General features: G+C 49.5%; 2 protein-coding genes and 1 pseudogene across 5 annotated transcripts in view; 1 reads left to right on the forward strand and 2 right to left on the reverse strand.

Annotated features, from left to right (window-relative positions):
* Positions 1–1,366: 1,366 nt before the first annotated feature.
* On the forward strand, positions 1,367–12,332 carry VPS28 (VPS28 subunit of ESCRT-I). 2 transcript variants are annotated; one of them, XM_079984530.1, is made up of 10 exons: positions 1,367–1,483; positions 4,743–4,831; positions 5,672–5,704; positions 5,993–6,026; positions 7,852–7,941; positions 9,054–9,159; positions 9,444–9,545; positions 9,658–9,711; positions 11,212–11,303; positions 12,079–12,332. In XM_079984530.1, the coding sequence occupies exons 2-10, from the start codon at positions 4,795–4,797 to the stop codon at positions 12,194–12,196; spliced, it is 666 nt and encodes a 221-aa protein (XP_079840656.1). In that variant the 5' UTR covers positions 1,367–1,483; positions 4,743–4,794; the 3' UTR covers positions 12,197–12,332. The 2 variants fall into 2 exon arrangements, with proteins under 2 accessions (XP_079840656.1, XP_079840657.1); XM_079984531.1 differs by lacking the exon at positions 1,367–1,483 and adding an exon at positions 4,465–4,471.
* Positions 3,505–4,457, reverse strand: LOC307220529 (meiotic nuclear division protein 1 homolog pseudogene; annotated as a pseudogene). The gene has a single exon. The product of its transcript is annotated as a meiotic nuclear division protein 1 homolog pseudogene (transcript).
* A 535-nt stretch (positions 12,333–12,867) lies between the features above and the next one.
* The window catches only part of TONSL (tonsoku like, DNA repair protein), a 44,769-nt gene continuing 31,227 nt past the window's right edge, over positions 12,868–26,409 (reverse strand). The window contains exons 12-23 of one of the 2 annotated variants that reach the window (XR_013840835.1): positions 25,791–25,914; positions 23,722–24,434; positions 23,323–23,399; positions 22,251–22,401; positions 21,031–21,109; positions 19,923–20,224; positions 18,517–18,688; positions 15,941–16,119; positions 15,091–15,164; positions 14,468–14,601; positions 12,983–13,560; positions 12,868–12,945 (exon numbers count right to left, since the gene is read on the reverse strand). Coding sequence is in view for 1 of the 2 variants with exons in the window: in XM_079984167.1 (XP_079840293.1) it covers positions 13,367–13,560; positions 14,468–14,601; positions 15,091–15,164; positions 15,941–16,119; positions 18,517–18,688; positions 19,923–20,224; positions 21,031–21,109; positions 22,251–22,401; positions 23,323–23,399; positions 23,722–24,434; positions 25,791–25,914 (2,199 nt within the window). In the remaining variant the exon portion in view is untranslated. Of the gene's footprint in view, positions 13,561–14,467; positions 14,602–15,090; positions 15,165–15,940; positions 16,120–18,516; positions 18,689–19,922; positions 20,225–21,030; positions 21,110–22,250; positions 22,402–23,322; positions 23,400–23,721; positions 24,435–25,790; positions 25,915–26,409 lie in introns of both variants that reach the window. The other variant, XM_079984167.1, reaches the window with a different exon arrangement.

The raw sequence follows: 26,409 nt of genomic DNA on the forward strand, positions 1-26,409 counted from the left end.
GAACCCTGCTAGTGATCGCTTGCAATCCAATAATCATTCAAATGTATAAATTTACTCCAGTCCTTTTGGAACGCTCGATCACATTTAACAGATTTCCGCCCGGGATCCAAGGTCCTATGTGCCCGGGAAAACCCGGATGCATGGCAACCTGCCCCCTGGGTCATTGGGGCAACGCTTTCCCTCCCTTGAACCTCTTCCCCCTCTGCATTGCAACATCCCTTTTGAGTGAGGCGTTCAGAACCGTACCCCCAAAAGCTGCCCTTGGCATGGAACGGGGGTTAGCGACCCGGTCAGCTTACTTCCCCGCCAGCCCTAATAATAATAATAATATAATAATAATAATTTATTATTTATACTCTGCCCATCTGGCTGGGCTTCCCCAGCCACTCTGGGCGGCTTTCAAAAAAATATTAAAATACTGTAATACATCAAACATTAAAAGCTTCCCTAAACAGGGCTGCCTTCAGATGTCTTCTAAAAGTCAGGTAGTTGTTCTCTTTGACATCTGGTGGGAGGGCGTTCCACAGGACGGGCGCCACCACCCAGAAGGCCCTCTGCCTGGTTCCCTGTAACTTGGCTTCTCGCAGGGAGGGAACCGCCAGAAGGCCCTCGGAGCTGGACCTCAGTGTCCGGGCAGAACGATGGAGGTGGAGACGCTCTTGCAGGGATACAGGACTGAAGCCGTTTAGGACGTTAAAGGTCAGCACCAACACTTTGAATTGTGCTCAGAAACGTACTGGGAGCCAGTGTAGGTCTTTCAAGACCGGTGTTATATGGTCTCGGCAGCTGCTCCAAGTCACCAGCCTAGCTGCCGCATTCTGGTTAATTGCAGTTTCCGGGTCACCTTTAAAGGTAGCCCCACGTAGAGCGCATTGCAGTAGTCCAAGCGGGAGATAACCAGAGCATGCACCACTCTGGCGAGACAGTCCGCAGGCAGATAGGGTCTCATCCTGCGTACCAGATGGAGCTGGTAAACAGCTGCCCTGGACACAGAATTGACCTGTGTGTCCATGGACAGCTGTGAGTCCAAAATGACTCCCAGGCTGCGCACCTGGTTCTTCAGGGGCACAGTTGCCCCATTCAGGACCAGGGAATCCTCCACACCTGCCCGCCTCCTGTCCCCCCAAAACAGTACTTCTGTCTTGTCAGGATTCACCCTAATCTGTTAGCCACCATCCATCCTCTAACCACCTCCAGACACTCACACAGGACCTTCACTGGTTCTGATTTGAAAGAGAGGTAGAGCTGGGTATCATATCAATACTAGAGACGAGCCTTGCCCGCAGCGAACCCGGAATCACCACGCGCGTGCGAGAGCTCTGCCCGCCGTAGATCTACGGCCCGAAACGCGCTGTGGGTCCGCCAGGCCTGACTAAACGATTGCCGATCCCCGCCAGGGGGAAGGGAGAGCACCGAGCTATCGATCGGAGGCGGGGCGCCATTTTCCCGGAAGTGGGGAAGGAAACAAAGCAGCCGGAGCCGGGTAAGGCCTTGAGCTTGGGGGGGGGGGCAGCCCTTGACCTGGGGGGGGGCCGAGATTTGAGTGGGGGGGCCTGGTCCTCGGGGGGCCCTTGTGGGGATGCGGCCCCCGCCCGCCTCCCAGTCTCTCTCTATTTTGGGGGGGAGGGGGGCGCCATTGCTCTCTCAGACCTGGGGGGGGGGGGGGAAGTGGGGCCCGTGGACCCCCCCCTCAGCTGGGGCAGCTTCCCCCCCCGCCAGGACGCCCCTTGGCTCTCCGTGGGTCCGTCCTTCCATCAGTCAGGACCCCCCCCTCCATCCCTTCTCCGTCCTCTTCCCTCCTGCCTCCCTCACAGGGTTGTTGTTGTTGCTGCTGGGGGGCAGAGCTGGCCTGGTCTGAATCACCTCAATTAATAATAATAATAATAATAATAATAAATTTTATTTATACCTCGCCCTCCCCGGTCAGAGCCGTGCTCAGGGCAGCTAACCCCAGTCAAATTACAGTAAAAACAGAATAGGAATAAAGAACAACCCCAATTTAAAATACAGACCAGGTAAAATTACAGTAAAAACATACTGGGGGGGGGGCACCCAATTTAAAATAAAAGTTAAAATGCAATTTAAAATGCAGCCTTATTTTAAAAGTAGCCCATAGATATAATAATATATAAGATTATTATTAATAATAATTTATTTATACCCTGCCCATCTGGCTCCCTCACAGGGTTGTTGTTCCTGCTGGGGGGCAGAGCAGGTCTGGTCTGAATCACCTCAATTAATAATAATAATAATAATAATAAATTTTATTTATACCTCGCCCTCCCCGGTCAGAGCCGTGCTCAGGGCAGCTAACACCAGTAAAATTACAGTAAAAACAGAATAGGAATAAAGAACAACCCCAATTTAAAATACAGACCAGAGCTGGGCTCAGGTAAAATTACAGTAAAAACATAATGGGGTGGGGACCCAATTTAAAATAAAAGTTAAAATGCAGCCTTATTTTAAAAGTAGCCCATAGATAGAATAATATATAAGATTATTATTAATAATAATTTATTTATACCCTGCCCATCTGGCTCCCTCACAGGGTTGTTGTTCCTGCTGGGGGGCAGAGCTGGCCTGGTCTGAATCACCTCAATTAATAATAATAATAATAATAATAATAATAATAATAATAAATTTTATTTATACCCCGCCCTCCCCGGTCAGAGCCGTGCTCAGGGCAGCTAACCCCAGTAAAATTACAGTAAAAACAGAATAGGAATAAAGAACAACCCCAATTTAAAATACAGACCAGGTAAAATTACAGTAAAAACATACTGGGGGGACACACCCAATTTAAAATAAAAGTTAAAATGCAATTTAAAATGCAGCCTTATTTTAAAAGTAGCCCATAGATATAATAATATATAAGATTATTATTAATAATAATTTATTTATACCCTGCCCATCTGGCTCCCTGACAGGGTTGTTGTTCCTGCTGGGGGGCAGAGCAGGTCTGGTCTGAATCACCTCAATTAATAATAATAATAATAATAATAATAAATTTTATTTATACCCCGCCCTCCCCGGTCAGAGCCGTGCTCAGGGCAGCTAACCCCAGTAAAATTACAGTAAAAACAGAAGAGGAATAAAGAACAACCCCAATTTAAAATACAGACCAGAGCCGGGCTCAGGTAAAATTACAGTAAAAACATAATGGGGTGGGGACCCAATTTAAAATAAAAGTTAAAATGCAGCCTTATTTTAAAAGTAGCCCATAGATATAATAATATATAAGATTATTAATAATAATAATTTATTTATACCCTGCCCATCTGGCTGGGTTTTCCCAGCCGCTGTGTGTGGCTTCCAACTGAATATTAAAAACAATACAGCACCAGACATTAAAAACCTCCCTCAACAGGACCGCCTTCAGTTATCTTTTGAAAGTAAAATAGTTGTTTATTGCCTTGACATCCGTGGACCCCCCCCCCCCAGCTGGGGCAGTTTCCCCCACCGCCAGGATGCCCCTTGGCTCTCCTGGGTCCGTCATCCGTCCGTCAGTCAATGGGCCAGCCAGAATGCGCCCCCCCTCCATCCCTTCTCCTCTCTCTTCCCTCCTGCCTGCCTGCCTCCCTCGCAGGGTTGTTGTTGCTGCTGCTGCTGCTGCTGCTGGGGGCGAGGCGGAGTTGTTAACCAAAATACAAATAATGGCAAAAGAAAAAGAAGCTTCAGAATGAAAATGAAATCTCTCAAACAATATCAAATTACTTGCCATTCTTACTAAACCTTTCTAATCGATGTAGTGAAAAAGTCTTCAGGAATGCCAAATGTTTTGTCAATTTAGCTCTCTTCAAATGCAAACTTCCGTTTCGCCCAAGATTTTGCTGCAAAGATATTATCAGTCCATTTGTTGGCTGCTTCCTTATTTTATTTATTTATTTGCTTGCTTGCTTGCTTGACGGATTTCTTCAACAATATCTGGATCACGTTCTTTGTATTTATCTATTTCTGCCTTTAATTGGTCTCTCTTCTGACAAAGGGCAGTAAGTTCCTTTATGAGTGCCACACATTCTGCAGTGTCTTGGCGCCCAATTTTTGATTTCTCAATGGTTTCTTGTAAGCTTTTTTTCCCCTTTTGGCTATATTTTGAGGACTGATTCTGCAGTTCCTCCTGTTTACGCTTTCTTGCAGAAAGAGCTTTACTTGGAAAAGCCCAAAAATAATTTGAAGTCCCAATCCTGTCCGTGTCCACCATACTATCGTCGACTAATCTCTGTAAGACCTCCTTCACTGACATAGCAGTGTTTCAAGAAACATTTCCATCATCCGTATTCTCTTCTCTTCAACACTCAGCCCCCTTTTCTTTGACATGTCTCTTCCTTCCCTCCCCGGATGGCGGGAATTTGAGGGGGGAAAGACGCGGACGCTGCTCCACCCCCTCTCTCCCTGGAGAGCTGGCCTGGTCTGAATCACCTCAATTAATAATAATAATAATAAATTTTATTTATACCCCAGCCGGAGCCGGGCTCAGGGCTGCTAACACCAGTAAAATTACAGTAAAAGCATAATAGGAAAGACAACAACCCCAATTTAAAATACAGGTTAAAATGCAATTTAAAATGCAGCCTCATTTTAAAAGTAGCCCATAGATATAATAATATATACGGAATAATAATAATAATATTTATACCCCACCCATCTGGCTGGGTTTCCCCAGCCACTTGGAATACAAAATCAGCAAATGAACAAATGTGGAGGGAGGTTTAGCTGTGACTTCTTACCTGCTCTTATCACAGGCACCTTGCGTGTTGGTACTTTGGATCTCAGCTGCAGACCCTTGGAGGAAGAATGTTTCATGGAATCCCAGCAGCCCCTGGGATGGGAGGTGAGTTCAGTCCTGCTTTTGAGCTAATTCTGGGGTGGCCAGAGCAAATGTAGGGACTTCTTGGACCTTAAATTCTTGATATGCAGGGGTTTTTGTGTGTGTGTGAAGTGTTTTTATATATTTCATTATAAAAATATATATCAATCGCCCCTTCACATATAATATCAAGGCAATGTAAAGCAAAATATGTCAGTGTGATAAAATGTTAAATACGAGATATAGTGGACACTCAGGTTGCGAACATGACCCGTGCAGGAGGCACGTTCGCAACCTGCAGTGCCGCATCTGCACACGCGCAGGTTTTAATTCAGCGCTTCTGCGCATGCGCAAAGCACGATTTAGCGCTTCTGCGCATGCGTGACCGCCAAAACCCGGAAGTAACCCGTTCCAGTACTTCCGGGTTTCGGCGGGTCCATAACCTGAAAAAACTTAACCCGAAGCATCTGCAACCTGAGGTATGACACTTGCGCAACCTGAAAGAATTTATAAACAGCTGAATAGGTGTGTTGGCATAAGATCTTGAAGAGAAGCCTAAAAATAAATGGCAAGGATTCTGTGTATATAACCTGTGTGCCAGGCATGGTGTCTCCAAACCCCACTGATCTTGGGCTCCACTTCCAAATTCTTTTGTGTTCTGGCATAAGGCAAGGAGGAGAGGGCAATCTGTGGCTGTTAACCACAATGGTTATACTCTGCCTCCAAAGTCAGAGGCAGTTGCTGGAAACCGCAGGAGGGCAGAGGCTCTTGTGCTCAAATCCTGCTTTTGGGTTTCCTGGAGAACTTTTCTCATGTTCATGGGAGCAAGCCGGTCTCATGTATTTCCACCTTTTTGTTTTTCAGCCCCAGCGAATAAGCCGGAACTATATGAGGCAAGTGATGCTGTTTCCCTCGTGGCTTAGTGGCCAGAAACTCCTTTCAAATGAGGCACAGAGAGTGGGTTGGGGAGTTGCAGTATTGCGGGGAATTTCATGCACTCCCCAAGATTGCAGGACTGCCAGCCAAAGCGCTCCTGATTTGGGCAGGTCTCCCCTTGCTGCTCCTTACAAGGGCATTTGGGGCCTCCCATAGCCCAGACATGAAGGTCCCCGATGCCTCAACTCTCCTTTCGTTGGTGCAAAGATTTGGTGGATCCAGTGTCACTCTCCTTTCCCTTGCAGGAAGTGAAGTTATACAAGAACGCCCGGGAGCGAGAGAAGTGAGTACTTGCCCCAATTATACCCAGCTCTAGTCTGTGTCATTGCAAAGGACGTGCTCAGTTAAGGCTCAGGCCACACCTCTGTTCAACTCCTGCTCTGATCACCCGCTCTGAGACCCCACAGCTAATTCTCCCCTGGCCTCCTCGCTGGCCCAAGTAGGACCAATTCAGCCAGCTAGCCCTGGGGATTATCTAATGCTTATTTCCCCTAAATTGATTTCTGAATTTTATTGTTATTCATGTTTTTATACTGTATTTTATGCTGTTTTTACAATTAAGTGCTTTAAATTTGTCATTAGCTGCCCTGAGCCCGGTTTTTGAACCGGGAAGCGCAGGGTATAAATAAAAATTTATTATTATTTATTATTATTAACTCTGCCTGGGAAGGGGCTTGTTTGACAGGAAGGGGGAGCGACTTTTGGAGATTCCGCAGTCGTGGGAGTGGTCTGAGGGGCTGAGTCTTCTTTAGGAAAGCAGTTCATAAGATATTAAATTCTGCATTAATTGCTATTGGGAAGGATTTGGAAAGTAGGGTGGAATGCATCATCTATTAATCATCCTTCCTCTTAACTCACTTGAGGAAGTTGGTTGTCTAGTTTAGCAGAGTTAAAATATGCCATTCTGTGCTGCATTAGCACTGAAACTTTGGACAAAGCTGCGGAGCTTTCTCTAATTATCCAGGATGCCCTGGGCATCCTGCCTTGTTTAGTCCTCTGAATAAAATAACAACACAGAAGTCTGTAGTATAAGAGTATATAAATATTGTTTCCCGACATAAAGTTGCAGACTCGATTCAGGTAGAAAATAGCAGTGAAACAAGGCGGGCAAGATATACAGTGGAACCTCGGAAGTCGAACATAATTCATTCTGGAAGGACGTTCGACTTCCGAAATGTTCGAACTCCGAGGTGCGGCTTCTGACTGGCTGACAGCTAGGCTGTTTGCAGATCAGAAGCTGCGCCAGATGTTCAAGTTCGAAAACTGGAAAACTTTGACGTCCGAGAGCTGAAATGTTCCAAAATGGAGGTGTTCAGGAACCGAGGTTTGACCGTACTTCAGAGTTACAAAATACAGTGGTACCTCGCAAGACGAAATTAATTCGTTCTGCGATTTTTTTCGTCTTGCGAAGCACGGATTTTGGAAAAGCTTCAAAAATCACCAAAGTCTTCAAAAACCTCAAAAAAGGCTACCACACCGCGTGCTATGAGTTGCTCCTCGAAGTCAAGTCGCAACTGCACCCCCTGAATGCACGGTTTCAAGAAAAAGGAAACAAACTCGCAAGACGTTTCCGTCTTGCGAAGCAAGCCCATAGGGAAATCCGTCTTGCGAAGCAACTCAAAAAACGAAAAACTCTTTCGTTTTGCGAGTTTTTCGTCTTGCAAGGCACCACTGTACATGGTTTAGGTCAAAGATGGGGTTTGTGCTTTGGGGGAGCACGGATCCTGCATCCTTTCCCTATCGCTGCATGATGAATTTTCCTCAGGTGCGAGGAAGTGACGAGGATTGTTTTCCTATTGTTATCCATTCTGCCTGGGCAAGCAAAGGATGTGACCTCACACAGAGTGCCCTCTAGGAATTTACAGGGAGCGCCATGTGTCTTAACCCTTTGCTCCCCTAGCAACTGTGGAATTTTATATTTTGAGTGCTGTGTCATTTCCCCACAAATGCAGGAGCCCTCGTCTGAAAGGCACGTGAGAGGTCTGCATGCCCCTATGCCCGCCTCCCCCCCAAAGGCTCCTGGCCTCTGTCAGAGTCTCTTTTCTCAGAGGTAAACGGGTCAGGGTGCAGCTGGACCTTCCCAATTGACTCGTTTAACTTTGCTTCAGGTACGACAACATGGCTGAGCTGTTTGCTGTGGTGAAGACGATGCAGGCTCTGGAAAAAGCCTACATCAAGGACTGTGTCACCCCCAACGAGTGAGTTGACAGGCACCTGGAGGGATCTGAGGCAGTGCCACTCTGGGTTCATAGAATTGGAGGGGTGGCAGGGACACAGAGGGCCACCTGATTCAACCCCCTGCAATGCAGCTCCCTCAAGAGATCTGTAAAAGGGGAGAAGAGATCTGGGGCAGCATTGCTTAATTCAGGAGTGGAGCAGGGCAGCGTCAGTCATGGGCAGCTGTTAAAGTTTGTGGGTCATAAATCCTTTGACCCACTGAGTCCGCTGCAACGGCACTGCAATAAATCTGAATTTATTGCCACTCCGACAAACTTCAGTGGCTCCCACATGCTTCCACTCTTAGTTGTCGGACGTTAGCAGAGTTCACACGCAGCGTAAAATGGCTTGTCTGTGGCGACGTGGTGTCTTCAATAACTCACCTCGACACCAGTGCTTCTAACACTCTTTATTTAGAAGCATAACAAACAGAAAAGAAAACCTACAGAATCTAGCTGCCTGCTTGCAGCTTTCTGCCTCTAACAAAAATGAAACTACCTTGCTCACATTCTCAGACTGCTCTCTGCAGCCCCCAGAGAGCATAAGGTAAAGGGACCCCTGACCATTAGGTCCAGTCATGGCCAGCTCTGGGGTTGTGGCGCTCATCTTGCTTTACTGGCCGAGGGAGCCGACGTACAGCTTCTGGGTCATGTGGCCAGCAAGACTAAGCCGCTTCTGGTGAACCAGAGCAGCACACGGAAGCGCCGTTTACCTTCCCGCCAGAGCGGTACCTATTTATCTACTTGCACTTTGATGTGCTTTCGAACTGCTAGGTTGGCAGGAGCTGGGACCGAAAGACGGGAGCTCACCCCGTCACGGGGATTCGAACCACCGACCTTCTGATCGGCAAGTCCTAGGCTCTGTGGTTTAGACCACAGCGCCACCCGCATCCCCCAGAGAGCATAGATCAAAGGAAAATGCCTGGGTCATGTGGGCCAGGTACCCAGTGAATAAGAACGCTTCCTGGAGTGTTAACTCTTAACTGTCCAGAACCATCACAGCAGCTGTGGAGAAAAAGGAGGGCAAGGCTAACAGTGGAGGCTCAGCTGAAGAGGGTGGGCAGCCGATTCCATGTGGCCCTCTGTCTTTCCAGGTACACTGCAGCTTGCTCCCGCCTCCTAGTCCAGTACAAGGCAGCCTTCAAGCAGGTCCAAGGCCCAGAAATCAACTCCATCGATGACTTTTGCCGTAAATTTCGGGTAAGCAGTTGGTGCTGAAGAGCGACGTCTGCATGGGCGGCATTGAGCGGGGAGTGGTGTCCTCTGGTCCCAGCTGTGCAGCCAGATTCTCATCCCTGGGTGCAAAACCTTTGCTCCTTCACCCCAGAGTGCAGATGAAGCGGCTTTTTCCAGCTCCTGACCCACCTTGCTGTCCTCGAGGGGATCGAGACCATGGCTGGGGGAGCCTGAGGGGATCCCTGTGGAAAGTTGTGGCTGATCTGTGTATCCCTCCTTTGAGCGTCCCTGTTTCCTTTCTCCTGTAGCTCGATTGCCCGCTGGCCATGGAGAGGATCAAGGAAGACCGGCCGATTACCATCAAGGACGACAAGGGCAACCTCAACCGCTGCATTGCGGACATCGTGTCGGTAGGTGGGCAGGGGGAGGGGGGGACGACCTGGAGCAGAATGGCGTCTCTTGGGGGTCCTTCTGCCTGATGCTCCTTGGGCCTGAACTGAAGGGTCTTTTCCCCCCTTGCAGCTCTTTATCACAGTGATGGACAAGCTGCGCTTGGAGATCCGGGCAATGGATGAGGTGAGTGAGACAAGAGGGGTGCTTCCACCCAAAGTTGCTGCCCTCCCCAGGCCAAGGTAAGCACCTTAACATCTTGGAGGTCCCGGGCCACAGGGAGGTTAGGCTGGCCTCAACCAGAGCCAGAGCCTTTTCAGTACTGGCCCCGACTTGGTGGGACGCTCTGTTAAAAGAGACCAGGGCCCTGCGGGACTTGACATCTTTCCGCAGGGCCTGCAAGACAGAGCTGTTCCACCCGGCCTTTGGCCAAGGCACAGTTTGACCCCCCCTCCTTTGGTAATCCTCAGAGAATTCTAGCCCAATGGTTGCCATCAATTTGATTCTGAATTGATTTTAGAATGCATTTCAATTAATTGATTGTGATTTTATGTAAACTGTGTCACTTTTATTGTTGTTAGCCGCTTTGAGCCCGGCTTTGGCTGGGGAGGGTGGGATATAAATAAAAATTTATTTATTTATTATTATTATTATTATTATTGACTTGTGCATTTGTTGTGGGGTGTTAGATACTGCATGCTTTTCAGCCAAACTACAGGCACAGATTTCATTGTGAAATGGGCAAGCAGTTGATAGGATCCTGTCTCTAGGTGTAATCACAATGACGGTGTCCCCAAAAGCAGTGTATAAATCTTACGAAATACTCCCTACATGTTCACAGGGGGATAAAGCTATCAGTGTCTGCTACCATCATCACCCTGCCTTTTGACACTTGAGATGAGTGTTTTTAGGACCCAGCGTATTTCTGTAATTTTGCTTTCACCCACCCTTTAGGACCTTGGTTATTTCATTTTGTTTATAAAAACATTTATATCCCACTAAATAATAAAAATATACCCAGAGGCGGTTGACAACATTAAAAGAATAAAAATCATGCACAAAAAGTGAGTCCATGCCAGGGGAAAAGCTGGGGTATAAATATTTAAATGATAATAATGAAGTAGTTTTGTTTTTTAAAGCATCAATAAACCACGGTGGAAGGATGAACTCTTAATTGGCTGCATTGACCTGGCCGAATAGAATAGTTTTCAGGCATTTGAAAGTTGGCACAGAAGGCATCTTGGGGTGAAAGGAGGGGAAGAAATTGTCATGATAATAATGATATTAGTAGGCAGTTGCAGGATCAGAAGCATTATGTCCCTAAGGGATGCTGGATTAGAGAGGTCTTTGGCCTGATCCAGCCTCTCCTTCATTGGATGGCCCTCTGTCAGCAGTTCTTCAGTTTAGATTCCTACATTGTAGTGGGCTCCACTAGATGACTCCAGAGGACTGTTGGGGCCCCTTCTGCCATCCTGATTCCATGGTTTGAAGCACGTTTTTCCCCAATTCCCTATACGCTTAGCCAGCATGAAAATTGCTTGGTGTCCTGAGATCAGCAACTGCACATGCCTGCCAAGACACTTCCTTGAGTGCTTTGTGGCTTGGGAGAGATGGCGGGAGGTTGACCAACAAAGGCTGCCAAGTGACCTTCCCTCTCCTTCTCCTTCTCCTTCTCCTCCTCCTCAGATCCAGCCTGACCTCCGGGAATTGATGGAGACCATGAACCGCATGAGCCACTTGCCCCCGGACTTTGAGGGGCGGCAGAAAGTGAACCAGTGGTGAGCATTTTCCCCATAGAATTAGGAACTCTGGTTTTTCTCCTCTTACCTTTTTCGATTATTCTAAAATGAAATGGTTGTCTGGTGGGGTAAAAAAAGGACCCCTGACCATTAGGTCCAGTCATGGCCGACTCTGGGGTTGCGGTGCTCATCTCGCTTTAATGGCCGAGGGAGCCGGCGTACAGCTTCCGGGTCATGTGGCCAGCAGGACTAAGCCGCTTCTGGCGAACCAGAGCAGTGCACGGAAACGCCATTTACCTTCCCACCGGAGCGGTACCTATTTATCTACTTGCACTTTGTGCTTTCAAACTGCTAGGTTGGCAGGAGCAGGGACCGAGCAACGGGAGCTCACCCCGTCGCAGGGATTTGAACCGCCGACCTTCTGATCGGCAAGCCCTAGGCTCTGTGGTTTAACCCACAGCGCCACCCGCGTCCCGCCTGTCTGGTGGGGAGACTGCAGCAAAGGCAGCGCCTCAAAGCTATAGCTTTTCTATCCCGGGTGGGTTGGCGGAAATGCCAGAGGCCTTTCTGTGCGGCTTCCAAACCTCCCCCAGCCTGCGCTCACTTTTCTGCTTGGAACAGGGAAGAGGCCAGAGCCATCTCCCTCTCCTATGGCCCGACAGAGGCATTTCCCAGGAGAGGCTTCCCTTTCCTCCCCCCAGTATATTGTGGAGTCACAAGGAGGAAGGCAGGATGAGAGGGGGAGACAAGACGCCCCTTCTCTCCCTCTTCCTCATTCCGCTCCAGCGCTTGATGCCTCTTGCTCTCTCTCCAGGCTGCAAACCCTGAGCGGCATGTCGGCTTCGGACGAACTGGACGACTCTCAAGTGCGGCAGATGCTCTTTGACTTGGAGTCCGCCTACAATGCCTTCAACCGCTTCTTGCACTCGTGAGGAGGAGGACAGGCTTTGGGCCTCGTCGACAGCAGCCACATCATGCGGTTATAGAGCCATTGTGCCAGGAATGAAAATGTACATTCCTCCCATTGTCCCTCTGAATGCGAGGACTCAAGTTTCCCCTCCTTTGGGGTGGGAAAACGAAACTCCCTCTTGTTACTGTTTAAGTTCCATGGCTCTCCTGTTTTCTCATTCATTGCATTGTATAGTATTTGTGTCCACTTCTCTAAGGGGGTGGGGTGGGGAGGGAGTCTAATAATGCACCACGGAAGGTGGCAAACAACTGACAGCTAACTCTCTTTGCTACCTGAAGGGGGTCAGTGGTGGGGCTTGTATTTATTTGAGTGTTGCTTTTGCCTCAGAGAGGCAGACTCTACCGGTCTGAAGCAAATAAAAAATCTTTCTACATTCACAAATGGTGGCCTTATTTCTTTCATTCAGATGGCTCTTTTTTTTCCACCCAGAGGTGACTCCAATACGCCTCTAAAAATTGGGACTTAGTTCCCTGGTTCCGTATCCCAAATGAGCTTTCAGAATGCATCAGCTTATGACTTCTTTCCGTAGCACAAAGCTACGGAAACACACAAGGCCTGGATAGCTTCCCCACCCCTGTGGCTCCACCACCTGCCCATTCGAGACCAGCAACAAAGACACAGGACAGACAAGACGAGGGACAACACAGCATCTTTGTGTTGCGAGGCATTCAATAAATATTGGAAATCACATCACAGAACAGCTGGGCAGCGCTAGGGGGGAGAGAGCAGAAGACCCTTAGAGCAGGACAAAGGTAGCCGCTTTTTCCAGACCAATACTCCTTTTTCTCAGCCACCACACCAAACTCAGAATATAATTCATAATGGCAGTATTGAGTTGGTCCTATCAGAGCTCTGGACGCACCTGTGCCAGGCAGGTGTTTAGTCCCACCCTAAGCAGCATAATGCCAAGCCATCTCCCTTCTTGACATCCCTTGAGAGAGAGGACAGACTTTCATCTGGTCCATTGGCAGCCCTGGACCATGCCAGCTTACAGGAGCCCAGCAGCTGCCTTTTAAGTCCACAGCCGCACTGAGCAGCGCAATGCCAGACTGCTGGAGCCAGCGCCTGCGAAGCGTTCCAGAGGCGGCTTCATGAGCGAGGCCTAAAGCACGCAGCGGAGAAGAATCACACCCTACAGGCAGTGGCAGAAGAGTTTGTGATGCCGTGTGACTGAGCGGAGGGAGGTGCCCGCCGGGCCATGCCACAGCTCCGCCACGTCCCGCTGGTCACTCCTGCTCAGGTGGCGAGTGCAGAGCTGCAGCTGAGAGACATTCGAGGAGAGCTTTGTCCATGTCACGCTGTCCAGCGGCCCCCTCACGGAGCAACCTAGGAAAGGAGGGAAGGAGAAGACTGGAGGAGCCTCCTTTGTCCAGAATGCAGCAGCTAGACTGGTGACTGGGAGTGGCCACCAAGACCATATAACCCGGTCCCTACACTGGCTCCCAGTACGTTTTCCGGGCACAATTCAAAGCGCTGGTGATGACCTTGAAAGGCCTAAATGGCCTCGTCCCAGTATATCTGAAGGAGTGTCTCCATCCCCATTGTTCAGCCCGGACACTGAGGTCCAGCGCCAAGGGCCTTCTGGCGGTTCCCTCCCTGCAAGAAGCCAAGTTACAGGGACCCAGGCAGAGGGCCTTCTCAGTGGTGGCGCCCGCACTGTGCAACGCCCTCCCACCAGATGTCAAGGAAATAAACAACTGTCTGACTTTTAGAAGACATGAAAACAGTCCTGTTTGGGGAAGTTTTTAATATTTGTTCGTGTTTTCTGTTGGGAGCCGCCAAAAGTGGCTGGGGAAGCCTAGCCAAATGGGTGGGGTATAAAGAATATATATATTATTATTATTACTTTGAGAACTGGGCTCTCAGACTACAACAGTCCAGCCACATCCCACAACTATGGCTCAGGTTCCTGAAGTTTTAGCTTTAGGATGCACTGAGGTGAAGCTTAGATTAGTTAGCCTGCCCTTCATCAAAACAAAGAACCTCCTGCTTTTTCCCTGATCACATCTTTGTTTTCCGCATGCTAATTCCCTTTAGAGAAAATAAATTTTGCTTTCGATTTATTGGACTGACGTCAAGAGGGGTGTCAGGACTGCATGAGAAAACCACAGGCTTGCGGGCAAAACAACAGACCAAGGCTAATCCACCCAGAATCCACTGCCCTTCAGCAGTTCTGGAGGGGAGGGGCAGTCGGGGGGGGGGGCGTCCGGTAAAAAACGGCTCCAGCACTCACCAGCCAAGCTGAGGAACTGGAGGCCCCGATTCCTTTCCTCGAGGGCAAGTAGCAGCGTCCGAAGACCAATAATGCCGATTTCAGGATTTGCTGACAAATCCAGCGAGACTAAAGGCAGGCAGGTAGGGAGGTGGCTGGAGAAAGAGAACCAATGTCAGGAATGGATGGATCTGGTTGCATTCTGCTCATCTACGCTGAATAAGTACAGAATTGCAGAGTTGGAAGGGACCCCCAAAGGTCATCAAGCCCAACCCCCTGCAAGGCAGGATCCACTTATCTATGAGAAAAAGTGGGAGAGGAGGAGGAAGCCAAACTCTGGAACCTCCAAGGACCACAGAATCGCAGCTAAGGAATCTCTTGATGGCCCTTTAAAAACCACCACCTTCCAAAATGTCAAAACAGCTCCTCCTGTCGGAAATGAGAGCTTCCTCAATCAAACCACACCTGGGAAATGTTTTGCTCAGAGTACCAAAAATGGAGGTGAGGAGCCCTTTGCCGCTGTCAAGAATGCCCAGAGATATGGCCAAGGTTGACCCTCCCCGCTGTGGAAGACTCCCACCCCCTGCCAAAGGGTTCAAAAAAAGCACAGGACCCACATTTCCTCCACCCACAGGCCTACGCACCTAGCCAGCTCTGCAACAGCGTCATCGTTGAGGTGATTCCCAGAGAGGGCCAGATGGTTTAGAGCACAGCCTTCCTGCACAGAGAAGAACGAAGAGTCAGAATGCGGAGAATTAAGGTGTGCGAGTGTCAGGATCTTCTCCAAGACCTAGTCGGGTGGGGAAACTCAAAACGCGTCCCATCGTTTCCTCACACAGTGGAGAAGCCGGGCCAGGGGTCAGCAAACTTTTTCAGCAGGGGGCCGGTCTACTGTCCCTCGGACCTTATCAGGGGCCGGACTATATTTTGAAAAAATAAAAATAAATGATCGAATTCCTGTGCCCCATAAATAACCCAGAGATGCATTTTAAATAAAAGGGCACATTCCACTCATGTAAAAACACGCTGATTCCTGGACCTTCCGTGAGCCAGATTTAGAAGGTGATTGGGCCGGATCTGGCCCCTGGGCCTTAGTTTGCCTGCCCATGGTCTAAACCAGGGGTCAGCAAACTTTTTCAGCAGGGGGCCAGTCCACTGTCCCTCAGACCTTGTGGGGGGTCCAGACTATATTTTGAAAGGGGAGGGGGGAAATGAACAAATTCCTATGCCCCACAAATAACCCAGAGATGAATTTTAAATAAAAGCACACATTCTACTTATGTAAAAACACTCTGATTCCCGGACTGTCTGCAGGCCGGATTGAGAAGGCAATTGGGCCGGATCCAGCCCCAGGCTTTAGTTTGCCTACCCATGAGCCAGGCCTTCCTCCTCCCCTGTCTTTCACCAGAGCACAACGGGCCATCTGGCTGGGCTGAAGGCCTGAGGTCCCCCAGAATGCTCACCACTTCCCTGCTGGCACCCGATCGACCGTACCTGCGCCAGGTACCTGGCCACGGTGTCCTGCAGAGGCTGCTGGTCTCCTGGCCTGGCGCCCACGGAGTTGATGTCCAGGTGGGTGAGATTCTCGGAGGGCAGGCTCTTCAGGAGCAGTTCCAGGGCAGAGGAGCCCAGGGCGTTGTGGGAGACGGTCAGCCGCCTGAGGTGCACAGCTCCTGAGGGGAGAGAGCGCAGGCAGGAGGAGTTGGCAGAAGTCGGAGAAAGCAATACAGGTGGAAGGGACCCGCGCGGCCATCTGGTCCGATGCCCCGTGATGCTGGGACCACAAGAAAACAAAGTGGGAGATAGCAGGAACCTCCAAGGGCCGCAGGAAGAAAACACAGTGGCTTCGTTTCGACAGGAAAACACCACACATTGTCACGTTCCGTCCCCAGAAGAGAGATACTCAGAAATGCCCTCACACAAATCAGCTGAGCACAGTTTGCTTATGCATAGAAGCGTTTCCGTTCTAGCATTTCACAGAATATTCCGACTGCTGTACAATGTTATCGTATTTTTTGCTTCATAAGATGCACCTAGTTTTTAGAGGCGGAAAGCAAGAAAAGCGAGAGCCGCTTACATGGCTTCTGTTCCGCTTTGCACAGCTCACTTTGCTTGCCCACCCTTCATCCCGCCTCGCTGTAAAGTGCGGCGATGCCAGAGCAAGAGGAGGAGGAGGAGACACTGGGACAGGTGGTTTGCTTGCTTTACAGCGAGGCGGGAGGAGGGATGGGCAAGCAAAGAGAGAGCTGTGCAAAGGGGGACAGAAGCCATGTAAGCAGTTCTTGCTTTGCTTGCTTCCTTCTGTCCCTCCTCCTGTTTTGCTGGGAAACCAGCAGAGCAAGAGTGATAGCTGCGCAGCGGCTCTTGTTCTGCTGGCTTCCCAGCAAAGTGGGATGAGGGATGGAAGGGAGCCCTTACACGGAGCCCCGCTCGCTTTTCCGGGAGGTGGGAGAAGGGATGGAGGGCAGCCCATCAGCCCCTTCTCCCACCTCACGGTAAAGGCAGCAAGAGCCGCACAAACGCTCGGCGCAGCTCTTTAAAGAGAGAGCCTGCCGCCTGCATTCACTCCATAAGACACACACACATTTCCCCTTGCTTTTTAGGAGGAAAACAGTGCGTCCTATGGAGTGAAAAATACGGTAAAACATAAAGCGCTTAAAAAATAAAAATACAGATAACCGGTTAAGGTGACCAGCTCATCAAAAATAAAATAAGGGATGCAAAGGCCTTCAAGCACAAAAAGGTTCTGAGCCACATCTTGTGGGACCCCCGTGTGTGTGTGTGTGCATCATATTGTTTGGGTAAGTGTAATGTTCAGTTCCCAGCAAATCTGTCTACCCCTCCATCTCCAATATTTATTTATTATTTATTTTTGCATTTACATCCTACTTTTTTCTCCAAGGTGCTCAAAGGAGCATACGTGATTCCCTGCCCCCATCTCCATTTCACCCTCTCAACAACCCTGTGAAGTAGGTCAGGGCTAAGAGATCATGAATGCCCCAGGGCCCAGGGCCCCAGGTGAGCTTGATGGCCATGTGGGGATTTGAACTCTGGTCTCCCAAAAGTTAAAAGTCCCTAGCAGAGAGGAATGGTCAAATTAAGCTGTTGGATTATGCTGAAATTGCAAACTGACTGGAAGACTCGGGAACCAAGGAGACCTGAACTTCAATGAAGAATGGGGAAATTTTATACAGTGGTGCCCCGCAAGACGAATGCCTCGCAAGATGGAAAACTCGCTAGACGAAAGAGTTTTCCGTTTTGGAGGTGCTTCGCAAAACGAATTTCCTATGGGCATGCTTCGCAAGACGAAAATGTCTTGCGAGTTCCTGCGGGGTTTTTTTCCTTTCCTCCCTTTTTCTAAGCCGCTAAGCCGCTTATCCGCTAAGCCGCTAATAGCGCTAATCCGCTAATCCATCAATGGGCTTGCTTCGCAAGACGAAAAAACCGCTAGACGGAGAGACTCGCGGAATGGATTCTTTTCGTCTTGCGAGGCACCACTGTAATTTATCTATGAAAGCACTAGCAGGATTTTTATAACACTTGTAATGTAACAAATATTATGGACAAGACGGAAAGATATAAAATGTGGATTGTGGGGAAATATGCAGTTAAAAAGGTGTACAGTGGGAAGTCCAGAGATTTGTAGAAATCCTCATAGAACTCCAGCCCAGTGGTTGCCATTAATGTGATTCTGAATTAATTTTAGAATGAATTGATTTTAGAATGCGGTGTTTACTTTTACTGTTGTTAGCCGCTCTGAGCCCGACTTTGGCTGGGGAGGGCGGGATATGAATAAAATTATTTTTTTTATCATCATCATCATGTAATTTGGATTGTTATGAATTAATATTGTAAAACCAAATAAAAATTATTATGAAAAGAGTCCAACACTCTTAAGGGCTACATCCTACAGGCTAACAGAATTAACTGCGCAAAGCCAAGGCAGATCAGACTTGCTTAACTCATCCTGATCTCCCTCGCGGTCCCTTCCAACCTGACAGTTCTACGAAGTCTAGCTCTACTGGACCTGATCCCTGCTGACAGCCAACTCTCTTTCCTGCTCCTCTTACCTTTCAGGGCATTGGCCAGCAGGAGGCGGTAGTGCTGCAGGAAGGCAGTGGTGAAGCCGCAGGCTTGCAGTCGGAGCGTGCTCAGGACCGGGCAGGCCTGGACCAGGAAGGCAAGGGGCTGGGTGCTGCCGTCTCCCAAGGGGTTCAGGCTGAGGTCCAGCTCTTCCAGGTTCTGAAACAAGGGGTGTGGGTTTGAGTGAGACGGTGGCAGAGTGAGGGCTAATAATAATAATAATAATAATAATAATAATAATAATAATAATAATAAATTATTTATACCCTGCCCATCTGGCTGGGTTTCTCCAGCCACTCTGGGCAGCTTCCAACAGAATACTAAAATACAATAACCTATTGTATTGTATTGTAAAAATACAAGCCACTTGCCATCAGATCGAGGGCAGAAAGGAGTCAGAACCCCGAGGTGGGATGTCTCACATAGGGCCTGAAAGGTCTGCATGAATCTCAGCTTCCTATTTTTAAAATAGCAACAATAGCAATAATAATAATAATAATAATAATAATAATAATAATAATAATAATACCTTTGTCCCTTGGATCTCATATGCTCCCGAACAATTGAAACCAGGAAGTGAGTGTTCCCGAACTTTTTCCGGAAGCTGAACGTCCAGCGCGGCTTCCAAATGGTTGCAGGAGGCTCCAAGCGGAAGCCGCACCTTGGTTTTCAAATGGTTCCGGGAGTCAAATGGACTCCCGGAATGCATTCTGTTCGAGAACCAAGGTACGACTATACTTTTATTATTTCTGTGCCCTACATCTGCCTGGGTTGCCCCAGACACTCTGGGCAGCTTCCAGCAAAATAGAAAAACACGAGACATCGCACATTAAAAACTTCCCTACACAGGGCTGCCTTCAGATGTCTTCTAAAAGCACCCGCCTTGTGGAAAGCCCTCCCACCAGATGTCAAAGAAATAAACAACTATCTGATTTTTCGAAGACATCTGAAGGCAGCCCTCTTTAGGGAAGTTTTTAATATTTAATGCTGTATTGTTTTTAACACTTGATTGGGAGCCACCCAGAGTGGTTGAAGAAACTCAGCCAGATAGGCGGGGTATAAATAATAAATTATTATTATTATTACAGTGGTACCTCGGCTTACAGACTCCGCTAACCCAGAAATAATACCTCGGGTTAAGAATTTTGCTTCAGGATGAGAACAGAAATCGTGCTCCAGCGGTGCAGCGGCAGTGGGAGGCCCCATTAGCTAAAGTGGTGCTTCAGGTTAAGAACAGTTTCAGGTTAAGAATGGACCTCTGGAACAAATTAAGTACTTAACCCAAGGTACCACTGTTGTATTATAATTATTATTATTATTATTATTATTATTATTATTATTATTATTATGGCACTCCCGCTTCCCTCCAGAGCAGCTCCTCTGCCACCCCTACCTGGAAGGTGACAGAGCCTGGAAGTCCTGCGGTCAGCTTACGCAGCCCCTGGGGGCCCAGCTGGTTGGCCGAGAGGTCCAGCACCTCCAGGCCAGGAATGGTGGCAACGGTGGCCAGCAGCTCTTCCGCCAAGTCGTCGCCCAGGCCTGCCCCAGGGAGGCACAGGCGCCGGATGGAGGTCTGCAACTTGAGGGCACGGAGGAGAGGCGTCAGGTGGAGGCGACGCAGGGCCATGCCCGGGATGTTGAAGGATGGACCCGATTCCTGGCACTCCAGCAGCTGCAGGAGTAATCGGTGCTCCCCTGCCAGGCCGGGGGGAGAGAGAGACACACACACAGGGCACCAGGCTTCAGTCAAGGCAAAAAACTCACAAACCAAGCCTTCAGTGTCACTGGGCCAGTCCTGCGGAACTCCCCACCACTAAGGATTCAGCAGGCCTGCTGAAATCATTTCTATTCTGCCAGGCCTGTGAAGGCAATTCAGAATGCAGCCTTTCACAATGGTTAACCGACATCTGATTTCTTTATGGTTTTAATGTATGGTTCGGAACTGGTCTGTGACCGTAATAATAAAATGCAATTCAATTCAATTCAGTGTATGGTTTTATGCTTCTATTGCTATAAGCGGCTTTGACAGGGTCTTTTAAAAAAATGATATAGCAGTACGCAGATATTTTTACAGATAAACCAAGATGCAGAATAGCTCAGTGGGTAAAGCGTGAGACTCTTAACCTCCCTGCATCGTGGGTTCGAGCCCCATGCTGGGCCAAAGATTCCTGCCTTGCAGGGGGGTTGGACTAGATGACCCTCGGGGTCCCTTCTGGCAATTCTATGGAAAAGCCAGCATAGCCATCACAGCAAATGGCTTGCGGAAAAGGGGAAGGTTCCTCTTTGAAATCCCGCTGGGAAGCAGCCCCTTCTCTGAGCCCAACAGGACGGAAGGCGATGCATCTGAACTGGAGGGTGAGCAGCATCAGCAAGATGCCCGCAGCCTCCTGAGGACACCCCCCCCCCCGGAACCCATCTGCCAAGAGAGGCAACTTCTGATGGACGGGGGGGGGGGGGGCTCAATGACACCCAGGCCCCTCCGCAGGGGAACTTGGGCTTACCCACAGCCAGGCTCTGGCAGGCCTTGCGGTATCTCTCCACAAGGGGCGGCAGGTCCCAGGACTGCACTTCGGCCAAGACCTGCCGGGGGGAGAGAGAGAGAGGTCAGCAGGGGGGTCAGCAGGGGCCCAAGGAAGGCAGAACTCCAATGGGAACACCTTTCCTTTTATTTACATATATATAAAGGTAAAGGGACCCCTTTACCCCTTTACCTCGCGGACGACTCTGGGGTTGCGGCACTCATCTCGCTCCCTCGGCATCCAGCTTCCGGGTCATGTGGCCAGCATGACAAAGCCACTTCTGGAGAACCAGAGCAGTGCATGGAAACGCCGTTTACCTTCCCGCCCGAGAGGTACCTATTTATCTACTTGCACTTTGACGTGCTTTTGAACTGCTGGGTTGGCAGGAGCAGGGACCGAGCAACAGGAGCTCACCACGTCGCGGGGATTTGAACAGCCAACCTTCTGATCAGCAAGCCCTAGGCTCTGAGGTTTAGACCACAGCACCACCCACGTCCCATATATATATATATATATATATATATATATATATATATATATATATATATAAATTTTATATTTTACAATTTAAAGTGCTCATTTATACATCCTTAAGGTATCAATGACTTCCCTTCTCTTTCCAGCGGTTCATTTTGCATATCATAAATCCCTGCATATTTTTACAAAAACTATACCATTCAGTATTGCATTATTAAATCCATCAAAACTTATTTACACTATTGAATGTATCTCAATGCTGCCAATGTTTTCAGCTGTACCCAGTTATTCCCCATATATTCAATAAACGTTTTCCAAACATTCCATGGTTGTGCCCGTAACCTCGGTTTAAGGTGCCATTTAGCTCCTAGTTTTCATATCTCAGTTTCTTAAGGGAGATATTAACCTGCTTCCTTGCCATCAGAACCTACAAATGCCTCAAAACAGCCCTTAAGAACAGCACAGGAATCTGGCTCCTGCAAAATCCGACCACTGGGCCATGCACTTCAGTGCTGCCCACACTGACAAGCAGCTGCTCCCCAGGATTCCTGGCAGAAGTCTCCCCTCATCCTCCGTGGATGATTAAACTGAGGACATTGTGCCTGCAAAATGGGTGGTCTGCTCCCCCGTCACCCCCCAGACAGACTCCCCTGCCAGCAGCTGAGGAATGGGGCTATGGGGAGAAGCGCTGCCAATTTCTCCCTCATCTGGCAGCGACCGCTCACCTCTTCGTTGCTCTGCAAAACATCCACGATGCAGTCCTGGGGGGCCAGGAGGGCCCCCTCCTTCTTCAGGGTCAGGCGTGGCAGGAGCCCGCAGGTCTGGTAGTAGCGCTGGGAGGCCTGATCCGCCAGCCAGGACACAGGGCGACTCTCACTGCAAGGAAGGAGGAGAGGGGCTGCAGTAGGAAGACACCCCCCCCTTCCCTATATTCCGGGGGGCATGCAGTGGGGGGCTCTGAAATGCCCCACCTCCAGCAAGGATTCAGTCTCCTGCCACGCAGCTCTCATCCAAACAGTGCAGAGGGAAATATTATTTGGAGGTGGTTTGAGGACAGCAGAAATATCCCACCCCCTGCCTCCCCAATTACAGATGTTTCCAGGGCCGGATTTAGGTTTGATGAGGCCCTCAGCTCTTGAAGGTAATGGGGTCCTTTATATGTCAGCTGTCCTGTGTCAACAACAAATTGAATATATGCTATATTTATGGACCTAATAGGTATCTAAAGCCATTTGTGCATCACAAAGCATGTATTTTATTAAAGTAGTTGTTGAACTGAAATACAGTCATACTTTGGGTTACAGCCGCTTCAGGTTGCATTTTTTTGGGTTGCGGACCGCCGAAATCCAGAAGTACCAGAAGGGGTTACTTCCGGGTTTCAGCGGTCGCGCATGTGCAGAAGTGCTAAATCGCGCTTTGCACGGGCGCAGAAGCGCCGATCGCAACCCTCATGTGCACAGATGCGGGTTGTGAACGCTGCAAGTTGCGAACGTGCATCCCGCATGGATCACGTTCGCAACCTGAGCGTCCACTGTACAATTAAGAAAAAGTATATTAGTATTATTATTAATTTTTTCATTTATTTTTTTTGGGGTCCCCCAAGAGAGTGGGGCCCTAAGCTACAGCTTGTTTAGCTTATACGTAAATCCGGCACTGGACGCTTCCCACGGTGCTTATGTGGAGAGTTTTGAATCTGCCGCTACAAAGACAAGGTCTGGCTTAGACCCAGAGCTCCGATGAGGCAGCTCAGTGAGGGAGGAAAGGGCAAAGGGGCTGAGGAAGCCCCAGTTCTCTCACCTGTGGGGCACGGGGATGAGGAAGACGTTGTCTTGCACCCGAACTCGCACCCGGATCGGAGGTGGGGGAGCAGGGAGCTGCAGAGAACAGGGGAGGAGAAATAGGGTGAGGACGAATGAATTTTATTATTACGGTCACAGACCAGTTCTGGCTCACTTACAGTATCAAGAAAATCATAAAACACAGCAGGAATACATTGAACTGCAACTGGGTATAACAGAGACAATTCAGATATAGCGGCAGTTAAAAACATATAGGATGGCCCCAATCCCAGAGGAGTGCTGGCCTCTCAAGGCCCAGGGAAGCCAGCCAGCTTCTCACAGTGCCACAGCAAAAAGAGCGTCTGCCAGAAAGGAACCAAGCCAGACCCGCTTCTCTCCCCGAACCCTGGAAACTCACATGTGCTGGTGCCGGGGGCCGGCTCTCCCCATGCCCAGGGGTCCCCCCATTGACGTGGCTGCTGCCTCCTGCCCCCTGGAGGATGCTGGGATCTGCCGCACACTCTGGGTTCTCCGCTGCCACCACGCCGGCCCCTCGGAGTCGTCCCAGCGGAGTCCTGTCGACAATATGGGTGAGGCGACTCTGCCGGACCCTCCTCCTCCCTTTCTTGGTGGCCTCGGGGGGCTGGCGGGGAAAGCCCCCGTCACTCTCGCCCCCCAGGCTCTCCTCCGACTCGGTCCCAGACTCGCTTTCTGGGCTCTGGCGGCTCCTTTTGCGGGAGGCAAGATTCTGCCCTAGGTCGTCTTCCAGCCAGTCATCTCCTACGTACTCCTCTGGGGGGATCAGGGCAGGCCCAGCGGAAGACTTGGGGCGTTCAGGGCTGGGCATAGGGCAGGGCTTGGCTCTGCCCACCCCGCGAATGGCAGCCCGATACTCGGCCGGGGCAGCTAGCCTGGCCTCCCTCTCTGGGGCCTGGCCAAACAGCCGCTGCCTCTTCTTGACCGGCCTCAAGGGACTGATTGCGTCCTCCTCCTCGGGCTCCCTCCAGCTCTTCCAGGGACTGGGAGACTTTGGGGCAGGATCCAGAGGGCAGGGGGCTTGTGGGGACTCAGAGAGCTCTGCGTCAAACAGTTGGCTGGCCGGCGGCTCTTGGGGAGGCTGAGCCTTGGAGCCTGGAGGGGCAAAAGCAAAGGCGTCAAGTTCACACCCTTATAAGCGAAGATCTTATGAAAATGTACTATAGATGGTACCTGACCCCTGTAAAACTAGCAAAAATAAATAAATCATATAATAACAAGTGCTGGAGATGTAAGGAACAGATAGGAACACACTACCATATGTGGTGGTCCTGTCTAGAGATACAAAAATTTTGGAATATGATTTATGAAGAGATAAAGAGACTGATAAAAACTACATTTAGCAAGAAACCAGAATAATTTTTACTAGGAATTGTTTCAGATAATATTCCCAAAAACAAAACCAGGTTATTTATCTATGCGACATCAGCAGCAAGGGTTATAGTGGCAAAACACTGGAAAGATAAAAATATACCCACTCAAGATGAATGGGTAGTCAAATTGTGCGAGTACTTGGAGCTCGCGAAGCTGACGGATGCAATAAGAAATAAACCTAAAAAGATGGTGAAAGAAGAATGGGAATGTTTAAATAATTATCTAGGGGATAAGGGTTCATTAATAAAGACCTGGTTATGTTTAGAATGATACTGCATAGGGAAATGTTCCCTGATACCAAGATGAGGGATTCTATGGAATTATGATAGAGAGAATTGATAAGAATAATGATCTGTTGTGACCTTGATGAAAGCATACAATAGACAAGCCTTCTTGTGTTTTGGCTCATTTTCATCCCTCCCCCCCCCCCCGTCAGACCTTTAGAAGACATCTGAAGGCAGCCCTGTTTAGGAAAGCTTTTAATGTTTAATAGACTATTGTATTTTAATATTTTGTTGGAAGCTCCCCAGAGTGGCTGGGGAAACCCAGGCAGATGGGCAGGGTACAAATAATAAATTATTATTATTATTATTATTATTATTATTATTATTATTATTATTATTAGGACGTGGGTGGTGCTGTGGGTTAAACCACAGAGCCTAGGACTTGCCAATCAGAAGGTCGGCAGTTCGAATCCCCGCGACAGGGTGAGCTCCTGTTGCTCGGTCCCTGCTCCTGCCAACCTAGCAGTTCAAAAGCACGTCAAAGTGCAGGTTGATAAATAGGTACCGCTCTGGCGGGAAGGTAAACGGCGTTTCCGTGCGCTGCTCTGGTTCGCTAGAAGTGGCTTAGTCATGCTGGCCACATGACCCGGAAGCTGCATGCCGGCTCCCTTGGCCAGTAAAGCAAGATGAGTGCCACAACCCCAGAGTCGGCCACAACTGGACCTAATGGTCAGGGGTCCCTTTACCTTTACCTATTATTATTATTATTATTATTAAGCAAATGGCCCCTTGAGGATGTCCCCAGGAGCAGGCCCCACACCCCTTGAGCCTCAGGAACAAAGCACAGACTCACCTCGGTCTGCCAGGGCTCTCTTGAGCAGCCCCTCCATGGCCTGGCAGCGCTGGCGTGTCTCTCGGTCGAGGTCCCTGCCGTAGAGATGCACCCATGCCTGGAGAGTGCCCAGCGGGGTCTGGCCCTGACAACAGAAACGCAGGGAGGGTTGGCCCCAGCGGAAACAGGAGCACAGCCAGAAACCTCTCGCCGCCTCTGGGCTGCACCCAAGAAGCCCGGTGGGCCTGCCACCCCCTTCCCTGGAGTGGGAGCAGACCCTGAAGCTGCCAGGATGCCAAGCGGCCAATGCAAGGCCACTGTCCCTTAGCCAAGGGGAAGGGGGAGCTGTGAGGAGAAACGTGGGTCTGCACACTTCCTCTGAAGGAGAGTTTCATAGCCTGGGGTTACTCGAGTCCTTTGCTGTCACTCGAGGCTCAGGTGGCCTCGGTGGCCCCAAGTGCCTTCCATAAGCTTCGGCTGGTGGCCCAGCTACGCCCCTATCTGGATAGGGATAGCCTAACTACTGTTGCCTATGCTCTGGTGACCTCAGTGTTAGATTACTGCAATGCGTTATACGTAGGACTGCTTCTGAAGACGGTTCAGAAACTTCAGCTGGTGCAGAATTCAGCGTCCAGGTAGC

Source organism: Podarcis cretensis (assembly GCF_951804945.1).
Source record: "Podarcis cretensis genome assembly, chromosome: 7".
Classification (NCBI taxonomy): Eukaryota; Metazoa; Chordata; class Lepidosauria; order Squamata; family Lacertidae; genus Podarcis; species Podarcis cretensis.

Excerpts from the sequence above, each read along its gene's own strand:
- VPS28 (XM_079984530.1), top strand. The coding sequence starts at position 4,795 with ATGTTTCATGGAATCCCAGCAGCCCCTGGGATGGGAG. Across the intron at positions 4,832-5,671 it reads AGCAGCCCCTGGGATGGGAG|CCCCAGCGAATAAGCCGGAA; the intron begins GTGAGTTCAGTC and ends TTTGTTTTTCAG. Across the intron at positions 9,160-9,443 it reads ACTTTTGCCGTAAATTTCGG|CTCGATTGCCCGCTGGCCAT; the intron begins GTAAGCAGTTGG and ends TTTCTCCTGTAG.